Genomic DNA, 18,334 nt, shown 5'->3' with positions numbered 1-18,334 from the left:
TGCACACCTTGACACCTATGAAAAATCTCGCGGGTAAAACAACGTATTTCTCATCTTATTCTGAGCGAGTGTGCTTGCGCGCGAGAAAGAGACGCCTTAGGACTGACCACATTCAAACACGTTTTTGTTGTGTCAGCACGTCGCCAACCCAAATGTGATGCCATGTGAAAATAAAGGACATGGACCTATTAAAGTCTTGAATCATGATTATTGGGTTAAGAGCGTGTGTTATTTTTTTCTCCGTTGCAACGCACGGGCTCTTTTCCTAGTAGTCTTCAAATGCAACTACCGTGTTGTTGAAAAGCAAAGCGTGTTGTATAAATCTGTCAAAACAATTAGGTTGACGTATTTTCAACACTTTGGATTATATATAGATTTAAATATGGCATTTTATACTCTCTTGGAATTTTCTAGGCGGCGTGTCGACCCTCTTGCTTGTGTTGATCATTCACCGGCCAAACCTGTCATGCTTGCTATTACAGTACTTGGCTTTGAAGCGTCTGTCGACGCATAATAAATCCTAGACAACGGGAGCATTGATCTCCGGCGGAAGATATTGTTTTCTTTACGTTGACGGGTCGCGCCTGGCCGGCGAACCACCGGCGAAACAGCCGTCGTCACAGCTCACCATGGGCGCAAGTCAAGGCAGCAAGATTGGCCGGTCCCCAACGGCACGCTCGATTCCAACAACCACCTGAACCATTCTCCACGGGCGGGCGGGCTATAGCCGCCGCCTGGCCTCGCCTAGCACACCTCCCCCGTGTCAGCCGCTCCCAGTTGCCCATCCTCTCTCTCAGGCCAGAAAAGCACACGCAGAGACGCCAGGGAGCATCGTCGAAATCAATCCGAGAAACGGACCGGCTCCAACTTCCCAATCGGCGGCGCGGCGGACGACACCGGAGCCCCGGAGGGCGGAGAAACGCAGGAATCCAAGAAACAGAGGCACCGAGGCCGGCAGGACATTGAGCCGCCACACACACCGCGCGGCTCGCCCCGTTCAGCTCGCGGCCGCTTTCCCTGCAGCGAAGGAGGAGGAGGAGTAGGAGGTGGTGGTGCTCGTCCCTGAAGCCGCCGTTGACTTCCGACCGCCGGCTCCGGCAGGAGGAATCTCTGCTCTTCGCCCTTCCCGTGAGTACCTGTCGTCACTGCACCTGTCATCTAGAGTACGTACTTGCGGTCTCCGTCTCTCTCCTCCCCGCACATGCCCTGTCCACGAATTCCCCTCCCCTCCCCGCTAACCCCGCCGCATGGAAAACGCAGGCCCGGCAGGGGATCCGCCCGGCGAATCCATCGAATCCCCGCTCCTGCCCGCGCCGGAGACCAAGATGCCGCCACCGGTGCCGGCCGTCCGGCTCGGGGCGCCGCCGCCGCCCCCGTGCCTCAGGACCCACGGGGCCAAGATGGCGCGCCGGCACATGTACGACTGGATCGTGCTGCTCCTCCTCGCCGCCATCGAGGTCGCGCTCAACCTCATCACGCCCTTCCACCGCTTCGTCGCCGAGTTCATGATGGAGGACCTCCGCTACCCCATGAAGCCCAACACCATCCCCGTCTGGGCCGTCCCGGTAGGGTACCCCATCCACCCCCACCTGCCCTCCTGACCTTGTCTCTGCAAAATTTCTTCTTTTTCCTCGATTGACCGAACCTTGCTCGTTGTCTGACTGTGGACGAACGGATGCAGATATACGCCGTCATCCTGCCGATGCTCATCTTCGCCGCCATCTATGTCAAGAAGAAGAATGCCTACGACCTGCATCACGCCATACTAGGCAGGTTACCCTTGCGGTGCTGCTGTTAATTGTTCTGCTGCAGCAGACTGCAACTGCGTCAGTTTATTCAGAACACTGCTCTGCTCAATTCTCGGTTCTGAAACATGAAAAAATTTGACAGGCCTGCTGTTCTCCGTGCTCATCACCGGCGTCCTCACCGATGCGATCAAGGACGGCGTCGGCCGGCCTCGCCCCAACTTCTACTATCGATGCTTTCCTGACGGAGTGCCGGTGAGCTCTCTTCCGCGATTGCTTCTTCAGAGCTTTCCATTTCTTCAACATTCGCCATGCTGAATCCAGTTGCCTTTTCAGAACTATGAGGCGGTCACTCGACAAGTCATATGCCACGGAGACGCAAAAGTCATCAAAGAAGGGCACAAGAGCTTCCCCAGTGGCCACACTTCATGTAAGCTTGGCCACCATCTGCAATTCTGAAGGCCATCTGAACTTGTTTGAGTTGCACTGTAGCATGAACTGGTTATCTTTCTAGATCACTTCTCCCTTGGGAAAGAAAAAAAACAGTTCAGTCTGATAGTTTTCTCGTGTTCATCTGGTATGGAATGCAGGGTCCTTTGCCGGGCTGGGCTTCCTGTCGTGGTACCTTGCCGGCAAGATCAGGGTGTTTGACCGGGGCGGACACATTGCCAAGCTCTGTGTCGTGATCCTGCCACTGCTCTTCGCTGCGATGGTCGGCGTGTCGCGGGTCGCAGACTACTGGCACCACTGGCAGGACGTGTTTGCCGGTGGGATCCTCGGTACGTTCCAACTCCGTCAGAGCCGTTATAAGTTCAGTAGTGTCTCCATCTCTTGAAGATCGCACTGACAGACTGCTGATCATGTGGGTGTATCTCTGCAGGGCTGGTTGTTGCTTCGTTCTGCTATCTGCAGTTCTTCCCGCATCCGGCTAGCAAACACGGTACATTTATAATCTGTTCTGGATTAACGAAATAGGTTTTCGCCCCGCTTTATATATAAAGCAACCACCACATCCACATGAGTACATTTGTTCTGGATTGTTAGTGCATACATAATGCCACTGCTCTTTGTTCCGCCATTGTCAGATGTACAGAAATGAAGGCCTTTTTCCGCAACTATAGTAGTATAAACTGAAGTGAAATGTTACCTCTTGTGTTTCAGGGCTGTGGCCTCATGCATTCCGGCATCAGGATCCTAACCCGGAAACTGAGAACCAAGGAACAACAGATCCCCATCAGTCGGTGCTGCCGTCCATGGTACAACATGTTGCCTCCATGGAGATGAGAACCAATGGCCGAGCGTTGGATAACATGGAGGCTGGCAGCGGCAGAGCCTGGTAACTGAATACGACCACCATGGGGATGGGGCCAGGCACGCACCACCATGAGAGACATCACCTTGTAGGTAGGTAGGTACTAGTAGAACTCTTGTTTTGTAGTATATGTTTCTTGTAAAGACAAATGAAATTGCGCGATTTGGTTCGTTGTTGGACCGAAGTAGATCTAGTCCTTGAGTTTTCAGAATCAATCCGTTGATCTAGTCCTAAACAAGTGCATTTTCTGTTCATGCAAATGCAGTATATACTTTTGCTATCACTTGCATCAAAATAAAATAAGTATTTTGTACATAACCTAACATGTTAGAATTGACTAGCTACCCGAAAGGCGAAAGGGAACGAAGAGGGAGTCAACTAGTGCTCGTATCTTTTCGAAACAGCTTATGGAACCAATTGAGGGGATACAATGAGTAAATAAAAAAAGCATTTTTGTGGAAAATACAACACATAGCCACCCTAAAAAACATCACATAGCCACTGCTATTGTGGATATCTAAAAAAAGACACGTCTGATTTAAGGGCATTTTCTGATCACTGCCGCGTTTTGACGGCCTTTTATGACTGGTGGGGTCCACATGTTTGAGCTAAGGTGGACAAAGTTTGACAAACAATACATGTACACATATTTGAGCATTTGGCCAATGAAAAAGAAAAACAGCGGCAGGGATATTTATATATGGTCTAAAGGCATTACTGTAAAAATCCTCGAATCTAGGCGAAAAGATTAAATAAAGCCCTCTTTGAGTGGTTTTTCTCCTGGGTATCTTCATAATTGGCATTAACCTGATGCAGACAGAACAAAGGACTGATATGCACATTAGCATACGAAATGCAAATATAGGGCAGTAGTTATTTACAGACTTGGAAGTTGAGTAATGGCAACTCTTTTCTCAGACAGTGGCAAGTCACGGATCAAAATGGGTTTATAAAGCGGTTGCGGAGCAAAAAGAATCGGGCCTTCGGAGAAGTTCAGATCGCACAGAGGCTTTGGTCTACCTTGAGTAATTGTGACCTATCACAAATGGCCCTGGTAACGGAAAATTACACCATCAGAGTGGATGATGAAACAATGAAGTTGAAGAAAGCCATCGTTTTACGAAAAAAAAAGGAAAAACACGATCATCACCTGACAATTCGATCTGCTGACCAGTTACAACTGGGCACTCAAAAAAAAAAAACTAAACGCCTCATCCTTGTTTACATGTACTTATGCCTTTTCAGACTCAATTGTTTCCCATCTGAAGTAAAATCAAATACTCTTGTAGAAGTTCTAACCCGTGAAGACAGTTCAGATCACCGACATCTAATTTGCACCACTAATCCGGTAGAACTTGCAGATATGGCAGCAATCGTTCTGATGCAGAGGCCGGGGAGTCCCCCCTTTTCGGAAAAAAAGATATGGCAGCAATCTGTTTAGAAGAACTAAAAGGACTCGAAAGTACATGTTATTACCTCTATCAAGTTTACAAATAGATCAATGGAAGGAGTGTGCAACCAGAAATTGGAAAACCATAAATGAAAACCTATCTGATTCATCTCATGAACAACTCAAAGTTTTTCACCATTCTAAATATACTGCCTGATATATGAAACACTGCAGTGTCTGAGGTCCCAGGTTTGTGATTCTCAGCTGGTCATTTCCTCCTCTTTTTTTCTGAAGGAAATGTGAAATGCGGGCGACAGCTACTTATACTAGTAAACAAATCGCATTCAAATTTGATATACACATGTGGTAGAAAAAGAATGACATCCATGTGCTAAAGCTAAACTAATATTCTATAATACTCCCTCCGTTCCTAAATGTAAGTCTTTGTAGAGATTCCACTATAAACCGCGCACACGGATGTATATAGATGTATTTTAAGTTTAGATTCATTTATTTTGCTCCGTATGTAGTCCACCTAATGAAATCTCTACAAAGACTTATATTTAGGAACAGAGGGAGTATGAATGTGACTCCTTCTATAGAATTTAACTTTGCAAATCAGAGAACATCATTCTCCATATGTCAGGCAGATTTGTTTTGGACCACTGCAAATAGGCTAGCCCACTTTCGAAGCAAAATAAAACTGTAACTGTTGGTTTATTGGTGAACATTCAGCATGAATGGAGCTTGGAACGGCACCTTCAGAAGGTCATAAAACAATAACAATTCAGAGCAATCAATTTTATGAACAATAAACAATAACCAATTCACTAATTCAGGCCAATGAATCTTACATGTGAGTACAAACAGTGCGTATATTAGAAAATGTGTGAAGTACTAAGGTACTCCCTCTGTCGCATAATGTAAGACATTTTTTGACAAACGTCTTACATTGTGGGACAGAGGGAGTACTGAGGTAGCAGGAGAGCAATAATTGCTAGAGTACCATTAGTTCAGAGCTATAAGACTGAAATAATCCCTCTAAGTATTACAGTACAGATTTTTTTTTTCTCAAGTAGTACTACCTCCGTTCCTAAATATAAGACGTTTTGGCAGTTTAAATCAAATTGGAATAGAGGGCGTAAGTACTATCAGCTCAGAGCAACAACAAACTGGAAACCAAAGCATAACCCAGACATGAATTGCTCGATATGGAGACATACCAGGCATGAATGGCTGTAGGTTTCCATGGAAGGTCCAATCAAAGGAAGGTCCGACCTCGAGCTAGAGAAAGGACAACTTTATATGGTTAAGCCTTGCTTAGTGTTAGTGGCAAAATCAAGAAAATATTTCTGGTTTAGGCCCGCCACGGAGAATGTTCCATAGGCTCCTTGAGACTCCATCTGGTTATGTATTACCTGATCCCCCATATCTGACTCAGTTCCAAGGAGGTTTTGGATTGCTTTGATGTTTTCTGAAAGCTACAATATGATGCAACAAATATCATTTCCAAAGATCCATATGAACAAACTGCAAGTGAAGGATGTGGGCCATATTTTTTGGAAGATGAACACAATGGTGATTTGGTAAAGCTAACCACAGCACCATCGTTGCTTATGGGTAGAATTGTTTTTTACTTGATCTCTTAAAACTCAGAATTGTTTACTTGATCTGTTGACACTTGACACCTGTATATCATTATCATCAATGATGGGCAGCCGCCCTCTGGTGTTTGCAAAAGCATCCAAAACCTCTATCAAAAGCCTGGCTTCGCTAAATTCTCATTTCAATACGCTTCAAAAAGATATTCTCCTTTCAATACAATCAGGGTGTGGTCTGCATACTGGAGCACCGGACAAGGCATGCTATTCAGAATAAGGTGTTGTGGCAAACCTCTGGAAGCAAAGTCTTCAATAATTTTCTGGAGAACATCTACTGCCTCCGTTCCTAAATATAAGTCTTTTTAGAGGTTTCCACTATAGACCACATACGGAGCAAAATGAGTGAACCTATACTCTAAAAGGCGTCTATATACATCCGAATGTAGTATTTATAGTAGAATCTCTAAAAAGACTTATATTTAGGAACGGAGGGAGTACTACTCATTGATTGGATGTTCAGATTTCAGATCACGTAAGTGTTTGCGTCGACGTTGGATGAATTGTTTGCGACAGTGAGCGCGCACACGTGTCGCCGTCGTTGTGGATATGTGAGCACCCAATCAAAGCTTCGAGTGCGAATATATGCTACTCTAGTGTTGTAGCTGGTCGTCCACTTCAACAGGCCCTGTCAACTTCTTGTGTCTCTTCCCTTGTCTCGACGTGCGTAATCGCCAAGCTTATCTTACAATGCTTGACATGGAAAAGTGTGTTACAAAATATGCAAATAGATCATTACTAAAAATAGATGAGAGAGATGATATGTTTGTTCTAAGAACCGAGAGATGATATGTACTTCCTCCGTCCCATAATGTAAGACGTTTTTTCACACTAGTGTAGTGTCAAAAAGCGTCTTTCATTATGGGACGGAGGAAGTATATGTTAACCAAATATGTCAACATGGCTATACCCCTGGAGCATGACTACGGATGCTCCTTCCCATGAACTAAATCACATAATACGGATCGATGACAAGTTCGCCATGGCCATCCGGCACATCTCAAAGCCCCATGGCCTGTCCGGACACCCTTGGCACAGTCGCCCGGACCATCCCCTTCATGATATCCTGTCTAGCCAACAGCTTGGTTTAGTCTCTTTTGGCCATGCGACGGCGCATTTATACAATAGTTCTGAGTTTCATATGTTCGACCTAAACACCTAACCCTCTTCATATTCCAAGTCCAAACCATATCCCTATATAGATAATCGACGTAATTTTAACGTAGTAGTGCACACTTAGGTGACAGGTGTGCGGCGCATTTCCAACTTGATGCTGACGGCGTCCGTCCGGAACCCAGAATTCCATACAGCAGTTTGATTATTTGGCCAGTGTTGGTACACGTTGCATGCTCCCTCTCGTTTCTTTTTGCCGGCAATCACGCAACCACCAAGAGAAGTTTCATAATTGGCAAATTCCCCTACACATACGCATACTACTGACAGTGATACAGCCTCAATGATTGTAGTTTGCAGAGGTCCACATCACCAATTTCATTGTCCTTTTCAGCCAAGTCATTGGGTCACAGTTAATGTTTAACCACAAAATGGCATGTGTTACACTGTGACTGGTACACAAATGGAAATTAGAGGTCTCCTGACAATTGCCAGGATGACACTCTGCAAACCACATCATCGATCGATCATATTTTACATAAAGCCAAATCGACTTCTAAAAGTCAGCCACGTAATAGCAAATTCCACACCTACTATAAGCGAGCTCATCTACCGTTATAAAACTAGCTAAACTATATAGAGTTTACAAAGTATGATGCATACATGTGTACATCACTGGTGACAAAAAACAAGAGACTATTTACATAACTTAGGCAACATGAACGGGCCGGCAGGGCTAGCCAGCCACGTCACAATGTCGCCGAGGGCTGGCGGCGGAGGCGGAGCACCGGGTGGGTGACGGTGAAGGGGCCAAAGTGAGGCCTGCCGGGAAACAAGGTGGACATCGGCGACGGTCCCGGAGATGACGACACGGAAGAGACGGTGGAACGGGTGGTGGCGTCACATGATGAGCACGCTGGGAGCGCCGTGCTGAACCCAGACAGGTGGTGATTCAGATTGTAGAGCGGGTACGGGGCACGGGAGGCGCGCAGCTCCGCCACCTCCCGCTGGAGCTTACGGTTCTCCCGTGCCAGCGCGTCGCAGCAGCGCTTCAGTTGCTCGCAGTCCGCCTCCGTCTGCTTCAGCTTCGTCCTGTGAACGACATGATGTTAGATTTGTTACCTGGCTCTTCTGTTTTGGAAAATGGTGACATCAAAAGGGAAAACTACTGGTGTATAAATTTTGTTACATACCTGGCTCTTCTGTTTTGGAACCAGACCTCAACCTGGCGTGGTCGAAGGCTCAGCTGGTTGGCTAAACGGCTCTTTTGCTCCTGTATATATGCCGAATGAATCCATCTATATCATCTATACTTATTTTAGGTGCACTAGAACAAGATAGGGCAAGGCAAGCAAGTTTCCATTTGATGGATTAGGAAAATATGCAGGCAGAAGGTGCATACCAGGGTTAGCGTGCTGTGCTCTTTGAAGCTACCCTCTAGAAACGCAGATTGTTCCTTGGACAGCCTCAGTTTCTTCCTCACCCTTCCACCTCTATTGTCTTCTTCCTCTGAAGCTTCCTCGTCAACTCCCTGTGCCACAGGAACCTCCATATGCATGGACGGCGGTGACAAGGACCTCGCTATCAACGCTCTGTCATCCACCGGAACAGGAGCGTTCACATCAAACCCCCGTGAATTCGCACCCGCTGTACAGAAAAAAGACTCATCAGCATACAAAGAATTTTACAGACAGAAGCTACGAGCACATAGCAACATATGGATGGACCTATTGGGATGGGAACCGATCAATTCAACAGCTTGTTCTGCAGGACTGTCTTCAAGTTACCTGTTTGTGCAGAGGCTTGGCGAAGAGGGCTTGCTCTGACAGGCAGTTCCCGGCATGCTTCGTCACTATCTTCTCCCTCCGCAGTTTCTATGCTTGTCCTCTGGTTATCTTGGTCAGCTCTTTCGGTAGCCATTACTCGTAGCCCTAGCGCAAGGTCGTCGTGGTCTTCTCCTTGGCATGTTGCCGGCGCGGGCATGGTGTTGTTGGCCTTCACTGGAGCTGGAAGATCGCCTAGACTAAGCTCAAGCTCCATGTCAAGGAAAGGGAGGGGTCTTGGAGTGATGAGGCAAAGAGGAAACAAATAGCAAGTACCACATATATAGTAGTGGTCGGCCAATCAAGTAAGTAATCATCGGTTTTGACAAAATAAACTCAAACATGATTAAGTATCAGAGAACACGTTTGGATTGGATTGTTATCTAATGCTTGTCCCATCAACCTCCAATATTATATCATGTCTCCTGCTATTCCAATAATTTGAAAAATATTTTTTATAATGCTAGGCTAAGTGTGCAATCTATTTGAACTTTGAAAGTACTTTTATGGATAGGGTTAACTGGAGATTCATATTTCAACCGAGGTCCACAAAACTATCACTTTGACATTCATTAAAAAATAGGAGTTTCTCAGAGGAGCATGATTATGAGCTATTATGACATTTGCATTTCTCCACGCACGCATTAGGAAGCTTTAACACGTTTTCTTTTCTTAAGGCAACAACCATTCTTGTCATTCCAAGAAAAGGCATTTTCAAAAAAAAGAAGGCATGATTGAAAACCAAATAATTTTTGCAACTGGTGCAATAGAAATCTAAAACACTTTGTCTTTTCTTAACAAAGTTACCAGTTTTGCCCTTCCAAGAAAAGGCATGGTTGAAAGCCAAATAATTTATCCAACTAATAGAGGATTATCATTAATTTGATCGATAATTGTGCTTTGCATAAATAATATAGAATATACTTTGTCAAAAGATTGCTTGGAAAGTTATCTCTCCTTAAGAAATGATAAGCTTATCGGTAAGACAATTCTTACTGTAACAAAACCCGTACAGCAAGGCAGAATGCTCACTGAATTTATCACACTGACTGCTACGGCTGCCTATGGAAATAGGAGTAGTTGGTATGGTGATGTCCATATGTCAAAATCTGAGCTGCGATCATCTTCAAGATGAGGTGGTCTAGATACTCCACAAATAAGTAGCCCATGATGTGACAATCTGGAGTCTAATGTGTGGACAACACGTAACAAAGCACTTTTTCAGAAGTTGTAAGAACCATTACACTAGGTACCAAGTCCAATTGTGTAGCAGATGTTCTAGAGTGGCTTGGATGAGAGACTGGGATTTTTTTTTTTTTGAGGACATGCAGGAGAACACACAAGTTAGTACACAGGATACAAGCAAACTCCAGCCGCCTACAACCTGAGGGCGATGAAACAAGAAGTTGTGTTTGCAGTCATCATTGATTTTTATATTGTGTGGCAGATTACACCTTGCAAGGCGGTCATCGGGTGAATCGTTTAATTACCAAGAATTCTGCGACCATCCTTATTGGCTGTGTGCATCCTACTATGCAGAGGCCGTGTGTGTGCTTCTTGTGTTTGTATCCTCTTGATGCTCCATCTTGAGCTAATAAAATCCGCCCTTTGTTGAATTCCTCTGAACTTGACAGGTACATATTGTAGCAGATGGGGAGCTGCGGAGGCACACGTGCAAGATTACAACTGCTTCCAAGGTGAAGATCAGAAGCTGCATCCGTTTCAATCTCATTAATCTGCAAAGGGAGACCTTGCCAGGGTTTTGTGTGCAAGTGCAACCATTTCCATCTGAAGTGTCTAATCAAAACGGCTACAATACTTTGAATTTGGCCCCGTGCATAAGTATTATTATATTGAGCGTGGGCCTGAATCTTCCAGTTTTGACTCCAGTCGGACAAGACTCTGTGATCATGATGATCAAGCTGCCCATATGCACATGAACTCTCATTTCTTATCCATGGGCGTGCCCGTCTCCAGTGACAAGGATCAGCTATTATAGAAACAAAGAACGGTTCTTTGCCGTAGTTGCAACAGAAAAGTTGAGGACTTTCTCTTGCAGACCTTAACATACACCTAAACATTGCTTTCACTAAAATTTCAGCCATAATCTACTTTGACAACTAGACCAGTAATATCTAATATGTGTAAAATATTGTTTGAAAATATATTTGGACGGATAAAGTACAGGGAAGGCTGTTCGGCATGGCCAAAGGTACATATATACAAAGGGCAAACTGCCTCTTGACAACCTGTAGATTTGAAACTAATAATGTACAGGAAAAGTGAATGAGCTGAGGTCACCCTTTTGTTCTCACCAAATATTTAATTACAAAACTGATTAGATTTCTTTGCAGATAGACACGATACGACTGTTTGATTTTGGGGAACACTTTGACTCAGTTGAAAGGGCGGACGAGTTTTATGCAAAATAATGTCTTTGTGGAACATAAGCTTTAATAAATCCTTGTTATGGTTAACTAATTTAAAATATTCTCTGGCAACAGAAGTCAACTAATATATCATCTGTAACTCGCTAACCAATAGCTTGCTTTTTAAGGAATCGTGGACTGAAGCAACAACACTAAACCCTGGAATAGAACTTACTTTTCAAAATCCGGGCACGTCAATGGATCTTTAGGTTTTAAATTTTTGTTGAGAAGTTCCTGATGATATTTTGCTGCTGTTAAGTAAATCTCTGATAGCAAAGTGTATAAAACTGCATTTGGGGTTTGAAAACAGCTACGGATCAGAATATAAATGATTTGATGGCACATCGTTGTGTGCTAGAAACCTTCCGTGTTCATATTATGAAACAAGCTCCATATTACAGCAATTTATCGGTAAGAAAAGGGTCATTCAACGAATCATTAGGACAAAGTTGGTGACATCTACCCTGTGATATTTTATTATGTATTGGAGCGAAGAACAGCTACAGCAAAAGCATGAAACATTATTCATAAATCAAGAGGTAGAGTGAACGAATGAAGACAATAAATCTCCATAAGTTTTCTTTACCGGAAAGACACTACTCTAATGCATATATTTATATTATTTTTCAAACATAAATGTACAAGGAAAACAAAGAAGTAGAATAAAACCTAAAACAGAGGGCGGGCTAGTCCCAAAGAGGTAAACAACAGAAAAACAAGAAGAAAGCTCTACTGACGACTAGCCCGGGATACTTGAAAAATGAAACAAGGCCCTTAATGGAAATTCTGTACCTAGCCTTGAAAAGTGTCATATCTATTTCCCTTCAGAAACCCCGGACAATGTCTCGTAAAATAAGCAGGCTTCTCTAGCTAGTTCAGGCTCTCAAGTCACCCAAGCATCATCATCAGCACCAACAATCAGCATCACATGCGTATATTGGTGAGCTGAAGTACACTACCTTTTACTCTGCTGCACACCGCAATAAATTCCTTTTGAAAGAGGCCGAGCTGCCTGCTCATTTTCCAAACTGATCCTGAATTACTCCCAAAATCCACAATGTATACGCCCCATCTGAAAGTGCAGCCTTCTGCCAGCCATACGAGCTATGAAAGGGCATTTAGTTTAACTTTGAGGCGGTTGGGAATAATCATCAGAGGAGTCCAATTCTGGCCCCTACAAACTGCTATAGCAAACTAGCCAATGCTTTTTTTACTTCTGAAACACGAAACGTGTCCTCTTACAACCCAAGAACGAGAGAGAACGGAGAAGCCAAAGAAGAAAGACATCACAAGCACAAACCGCAGAGCTAAGAACGAAAACTACAGAAGGAAGGGAAATATCACAAACAGGCAAATGCGGTGCTCATCAATGGAAGGTGAACATATTCCAGAGTTAAGATGAACCAAAACACTACGGTGAGTCGGTGATTCTCTGTCGTTTCATAGATTACAACGAGTTTACTAACTGGGAACTGATAGTTATCAGTACAAATATGAGAAATTGTTGATGGTATGAAACTGCAAGGGTAGAAATCAGTAATCAGCCACGGACAGCCATATAGACGACGAGGCAGGCACAAAGTCTTGTTGTCCTCATTTTCCAAGTAATGCAGCCTTTTATCTCCCGTGCCTCCAGTCCCTTGAAGAACAAAAAAATGATCAGTAAAGCAAATTGGGACTATTGGGAATTTCAAACAAAAGGGTAGTAAAGCTGGACATGAACTGAGTGTTAGGCAAATACCTTAGGTGGGATATTGTATTGATCTACTCCGCTTCCTTTAACTTTGGACACATGGATATCTCGACGGTCTTTATTTTTGCAAGTGCCTTTGCTCCACCAATTGAAACTAGGTTTGGACAATCCTTGATCACCAATTTGTCAAGTGATGCAGGAGGTGATATGCTCTCGAGTTGAAAACAATGTACAAAAGTAAGTGATTTTAATCTTGGTAGGTTATGTGGTTGAAACCAACTTGGGAGCCAGATATCGTCATAGTTTTTGAGGAACAAAGACTTGAGACTGATAGGAGGCTGTAGAACTTCAAGCACTTCGATGTCATTGTTGTCGATATCAAACTGGATATCAGACTCAGGGAAACCTGTGGGACGATCCTCCCGCATATTCAGTTTCAACTCATCAAGATATTTCTTATTCTTCAGGTTTAGTTCTGCGGCATGATCCTTACTTAGCAAGTGAACATCAATAAGCTCCAAGTGCCCGCGGAATTGGTTCAGATTCTTCATTAACGTAATATCTCTCCACTTGTTATTTGGACCAAGATACATGCGACGCCCATCATAATATGTTAATCCAACTGATTCAAACTTCTGCAAACTAATCAGTTTACCAAAGTCATCGGGCAAGCTTTCTAGCCTGCAATTCTTGGCATATAAATTTGAAGATGATAAAGCCAACAAAAAGTTGAAGGAATTTTCTTCAGAGGGCGAGCTTTGTTGATTTCAAGGTACCGAAGATGCTTCCAATTGCCAATATTATCTGGTAACTCATTTGTGGAGTCACAAGAAATCACGCGCATACGCAGAAGTTTAGTACACCATTCGCCCATAACAAAGCATGTTTTTCTCTTTAAATCCTTCTTGCAAATTAGGGTACGCAACTTTGTGTACTTGCATAGCTTTAACAAGCTGGAATCATCAAACTCACTGCTAGGGAGTATGTAGAGATGACGAACATTCTGGGGAACTTTATCCAAGTCACTTCTATTTCTTAAAATGCAGCAGTCCTGCTCTGAAACCATTTGTGCCATGTCGTGTAGCAAGTCATGGATTACATATCTACTACTAATTATTTGAAAGAAGGATCGTGTTACAAGGTCTTCAAAATACTGACAACCAATATCTTGAATTGGAACACCACACTGAGGATCCACAAAACCTTCTGCCGCCCAAATTTCAGCTAAGCGTGCCTTATGAAATCTGTAATCTTTAGGGTACACAGCACAAAATGCAAAGCATTGCTTCAGGTGGAATGGTAAATACATGTAGCTCAACCGAAGTGCAGGCAAAATGTCAGTCTCCTCTTGTTTCAACTCCCACAGTTCACTCTCGAGTATAGAATTCCAATGCGATGCTTGAAGGTCCATGCTTAACATGCGTCCTAGAGTTTTGGCTGCCAGAGGTGAACCCTTTAGTTTAGCAAGTATGCTTCTACCAATGCTCTCTAACTCAGGATCATTATTAGAATCCTCAGATCCAAACGCACACAATTTGAAGAAATTCCAAAAGACGTTGTCCTTCAGACCTTCAACTATAATGGGTTCCATTGTCCGCACCCCCTCAGTAACATTTGGACATCTAGTCGTGACCAACATCACACTTCCATCTTGGGCACTTCTAAAAGGTGCACAAAACCTCTTCCAGCACTGCCCATTTTCCTTTAAGGCATCATCCCACATGTCATCGAGGACTATCAATAACCTTTTCTTGTTCACATGGTTAGAGAGATCACGCTGAAGAGAATCCAAATTATCAGTTGTTGCCTCATTTCTAGTACATGATTGTATCACCTCTTTAGTTAACCTCTTCACATCAAAGTCATCTGAGACACAAATCCAAATTATCATCTCAAAGTGAGATTTCACTCGTCGATGGTTACAAATATGTTGGGCCAAAGTTGTCTTTCCAACACCACCAATTCCAACAATTGGCAAAACATGGACACCCAATATTCTCGATTCATTACCAACATGATTGCTTGCTGATGTGCTTGCCGAACTAGTTGCTCTCTTGCGTTTTGAAATTGTAGGTACATTGAGAAATCCCAATAAGCGCTTTAGTTCCTTGTCACGACCAAATATTTTTGTTTCATTTGGAAAAGATGTGGTCTCCGGCCTGACTATTTTATCAAAGCATCGTGTAACTCCACGGAGCCCCATATTCTCCAGTTGACTTGAAAGATGGTTCAACCTCAATTGGACATCATTCAGTTTGTTGAAGCTGCCTTGTACGGCGGTATGAAAGAAGTCAATGAAAGAAGATTGGCTTGCATTGCCCTCCACTTGTACCTTCTTCTCGTACCATCCAAACTCATCAAGAAGGTCCTCGGCCTCAGCTACTGCATCCTTGAGATTAGGAAGGAGCTTGGCCACAACATGTTCATGGCTTCTCCACTCTGCTTTATTAACGAGGTCGTACATTGCAGGAAGGGTGTCCCTGAGGAGTTGTAGGCCACTCTCCAACTGCAACACATGGTCCTGGAGAATTTGCTCCTGTGAGCCACTCCATCGGGAGTAAAGAGAGGGAACGGCAGATTTGGCCCATTGAAACAAAGTGACACATTCGTTGACGGCACCAACGACCCCAACAGCGGATAAGCTCATGCTGACTGGAATAGACATCTATATCCGTCCTGCGAGCAAGCAGCGATGCAATTAGCATTAAGGAAGTAATTTTTCTAGTCAGATTATATAACAAGATAACTATCTGTATCATAGTTTTAAATGCTATAGTGTTTGAGCATGGTGCCACTAAATGGTACTCATGTACAATAGTCTGCTATTAGCTGGCTATAGCCCGCTATAGTCTCGCTATAGCTGATTTGGAGGCTGCCGCTATTTGGCATATCCCGCTATTTAAAACGCTGATTGGTATACAACAAGCCAACTATTGTAGTGATTATTTTCTCAAACATGTTTCCATAAAGAACTCCCATGAAGTTAGTTTCAACGGTAAGTCATAGAAATGTCATGAAATGAGAATTAGTTGATAAATTTTAAATACTTCTTTGCAACTGTTAAGTTTTAACACCCTGACCAGAAATCACTTGAGTAAAATATACACTAGGATGTTCTAGTGAGATTTATTCACACATGAAACTCATTTTAATTATGATTTATGCAAGTGATGTCTTCTCTTCGATTTCAGAGCTAAAATAGAGTGCCAGGTACTATTTTTTTTGAAAGATCCAGCATCACTGGCATTCATTGATAATAGTAGGAAGCAACGGAAAACAGGTGGTGAAGGTTCTAGGACCAGAGGATCCGAAGATCAAAGAAAAAAAGAAAACAACAGCCCTAGAAGCTGCAGCACAACACTCCAACACAATCCATACTAGGCAGCGCAACTCCGACTCCAAACGGTGAAACTACTAAGGAGACTAGGCTGGGGTGGCATCGCGGAGGATCACCGAACGAACAACCTGGTACGCATCATCATATACCATCGGCCCCCCACCGCGGCTTCGACTTCACAGCAACGAACAGTCGAGGCACTCCCACGGACACGCCGGAGAAGAAGAGACGACTACCACAACCAAAGGCCACGTCTCCGACATTGCTCACCGTCGTCATCATTGCCACAGAAGCACCGTGCGCAAAAGTCTGGACGCCTCAACTGCCGCCAACCACCGGCCCCGCTTGCCGATGCCGAGCTCCGAGACGAAGCCCCCAAGATGGTCGGATCCGTGCAAAAGGGTGCAACAGCAAATCAGCGATGCCTCCAAGAAGGTCACAACGGCCACAGCTGCCGCCATCGTTCGTCATGGCACAGGGCCGAGACAGGGTCTTCACCCAAGCTCTCAGACCACCTCGGCCGCACATCCACCCGCATCGGCACCGACAAGCCCACCAAGCAATCACCACCGCACCAACCCACCGACAAAGGGGTCGCCGCCGTAGCCAACCGCACCTCGCAGCAGCTACCGACGACCAAAACTCAAGAGCTAGCGGGTAGAGCCAAGGACGGCCATCGAGAGCAAAGCCACCGGACGCAACAGACCGCCGCACCCTACCGAGCACCATGTCGGCAAGGAAAAGAGGTGCACTGCCCGAGACTGTCAGCCACCATGACTGCCGGCCGCAGCCAAGCAACAGACGCGCGCCACGCGCACCATGCGTGCCACTGCGGCCGCCAGAGACCAGATCTACCACACCTGCACCTTGAAGCAGCTCCCCTGTGCCGCCATAGGCCCTGAGCCGCGTCGACTACGCCGCCCACGCCCTCCACGCCCTCCGCGCCCACGCCCCCCGAGCACCAGACTAGATCCACAGGAGCACCACTACGCCCGATCTGGGCGGCACCCGCAGCCACCGCGCCCATCGCGGCCGCGCCAAGCCTGTGCGCGCCCGCGCCTCACTTCCCCCTGCAGCCACCGGGACCCTCTGCCCACGCAGCCTCGCCCGAGCCCCCTCGCGTCAGATCCGCGCCACTCCACGCGCGCGACGCCACCCCGGCGCGCCGCCCAGCCACCTGTGGAGCCTCGCCGCGCGTGCCTACCATCAGCCCATCCTCGCTGCGCCTTCCCGAACGCCATGGCGCCGAGCTCCTTCGAAGCGGCCGGCCCACGCCGCGCTGCTCCAAGCGAGAGGAGGAGAGAGCTCGCCGCTGCTGAGCCGCACGAGCTTTGCCCGGCGACACACACCGGCGGCGGCGAGAGGGGAGGGGGCGACGGGTTGCGGCGGTGGCGGCGGTGGCTAGGGTTCGCCCCTGGCCGCCCGCGGGAGCGACCGAGGAGCGAGTCTTTCGTTACGCGAACCACGTCTTTTGCGCCAAGCTTTTGAAACATGCCGCTGGGTACTATTTTGAACAAAACATGGAACGCAGAAGGAGAAATGAAGCCGTAGAAGAAAGCAAGATTCAAGGCTCACCTGGACCCGTGCTGCTTGCCGTCAACGAGCAACTCACTGTCAGATGCGCAGCAGCAGGAGGAGAAAGAGGAGAGAAATCTTGGATGGGTGTGAGGAAGAGTGAGCCTAACAGTAACAATGTCTTGAAAAAGCCAATTCTAGGCGGAGAAACCAACCATGGTCACGGCCGGCCTCACAGCTTTGTCCGCCTGCGACAACCATGAGGTGAGATGCCATGCATATACTAGATATCATCGTATCTTAAGTTTGTCATGCTAGC

At 45.6% G+C, this 18,334-nt stretch overlaps 3 protein-coding genes across 5 annotated transcripts; 1 reads left to right on the top strand and 2 right to left on the bottom strand.

The window, feature by feature from the left end:
• The first annotated feature begins 539 nt into the window (after positions 1-539).
• On the top strand, positions 540-3,272 carry LOC123143788 (lipid phosphate phosphatase 2). Of its 3 annotated transcripts, none has more exons than XM_044562790.1 (8): positions 540-1,128; positions 1,261-1,565; positions 1,682-1,769; positions 1,891-2,000; positions 2,082-2,175; positions 2,336-2,524; positions 2,626-2,685; positions 2,907-3,272. In XM_044562790.1, exons 2-8 carry the CDS (start codon positions 1,326-1,328, stop codon positions 3,083-3,085), a joined length of 960 nt encoding a protein of 319 aa, XP_044418725.1. In that variant the 5' UTR covers positions 540-1,128; positions 1,261-1,325; the 3' UTR covers positions 3,086-3,272. The 3 variants fall into 3 exon arrangements, with proteins under 3 accessions (XP_044418725.1, XP_044418715.1, XP_044418712.1); XM_044562780.1 differs by having other exon boundaries at positions 540-1,163; XM_044562777.1 differs by lacking the exon at positions 540-1,128 and having other exon boundaries at positions 1,183-1,565.
• Positions 3,273-7,605: 4,333 nt separating this feature from the next.
• LOC123097617 (homeobox-leucine zipper protein HOX7) lies at positions 7,606-9,278 on the bottom strand. Its single transcript, XM_044519410.1, has 4 exons — positions 9,006-9,278; positions 8,621-8,865; positions 8,412-8,491; positions 7,606-8,310 (listed from the first exon to the last, which is right to left on the bottom strand). The coding sequence occupies exons 1-4, from the start codon at positions 9,256-9,258 to the stop codon at positions 7,968-7,970; spliced, it is 921 nt and encodes a 306-aa protein (XP_044375345.1). The 5' UTR covers positions 9,259-9,278; the 3' UTR covers positions 7,606-7,967.
• A 3,530-nt stretch (positions 9,279-12,808) lies between these two features.
• On the bottom strand, positions 12,809-18,028 carry LOC123143740 (putative disease resistance RPP13-like protein 1). Its single transcript, XM_044562708.1, has 2 exons — positions 13,212-18,028; positions 12,809-13,109 (listed from the first exon to the last, which is right to left on the bottom strand). Exon 1 carries the CDS (start codon positions 15,826-15,828, stop codon positions 13,840-13,842), a length of 1,989 nt encoding a protein of 662 aa, XP_044418643.1. The 5' UTR covers positions 15,829-18,028; the 3' UTR covers positions 12,809-13,109; positions 13,212-13,839.
• Between the last annotated feature and the right edge of the window lie 306 nt (positions 18,029-18,334).

The sequence above is a fragment of the Triticum aestivum genome, chromosome 1B (genome assembly GCF_018294505.1).
Source record: "Triticum aestivum cultivar Chinese Spring chromosome 1B, IWGSC CS RefSeq v2.1, whole genome shotgun sequence".
NCBI lineage: Eukaryota > Viridiplantae > Streptophyta > Magnoliopsida > Poales > Poaceae > Triticum > Triticum aestivum.
Note: the sequence above shows the minus strand (reverse complement) of the source record. Positions and strands in the feature narration are given on the sequence as shown.

Bases quoted from the DNA above. Each gene is read 5' to 3' on its own strand.
- LOC123097617 (XM_044519410.1), bottom strand. From the start codon at position 9,258: ATGGAGCTTGAGCTTAGTCTAGGCGATCTTCCAGCTCCAGTGAAGGCC. The intron at 8,866-9,005 runs GTAACTTGAAGA...TTTTCTGTACAG, and splicing joins CCAAGCCTCTGCACAAACAG to CGGGTGCGAATTCACGGGGG. The intron at 8,492-8,620 runs GTATGCACCTTC...GCATATATACAG, and splicing joins AGCACAGCACGCTAACCCTG to GAGCAAAAGAGCCGTTTAGC.
- LOC123143788 (XM_044562777.1), top strand. From the start codon at position 1,248: ATGGAAAACGCAGGCCCGGCAGGGGATCCGCCCGGCGAATCCATCGAA. The intron at 1,770-1,890 runs GCAGGTTACCCT...AAAATTTGACAG, and splicing joins CCTGCATCACGCCATACTAG to GCCTGCTGTTCTCCGTGCTC. The intron at 2,176-2,335 runs GTAAGCTTGGCC...TATGGAATGCAG, and splicing joins CCCCAGTGGCCACACTTCAT to GGTCCTTTGCCGGGCTGGGC.
- LOC123143740 (XM_044562708.1), bottom strand. From the start codon at position 15,828: ATGTCTATTCCAGTCAGCATGAGCTTATCCGCTGTTGGGGTCGTTGGT.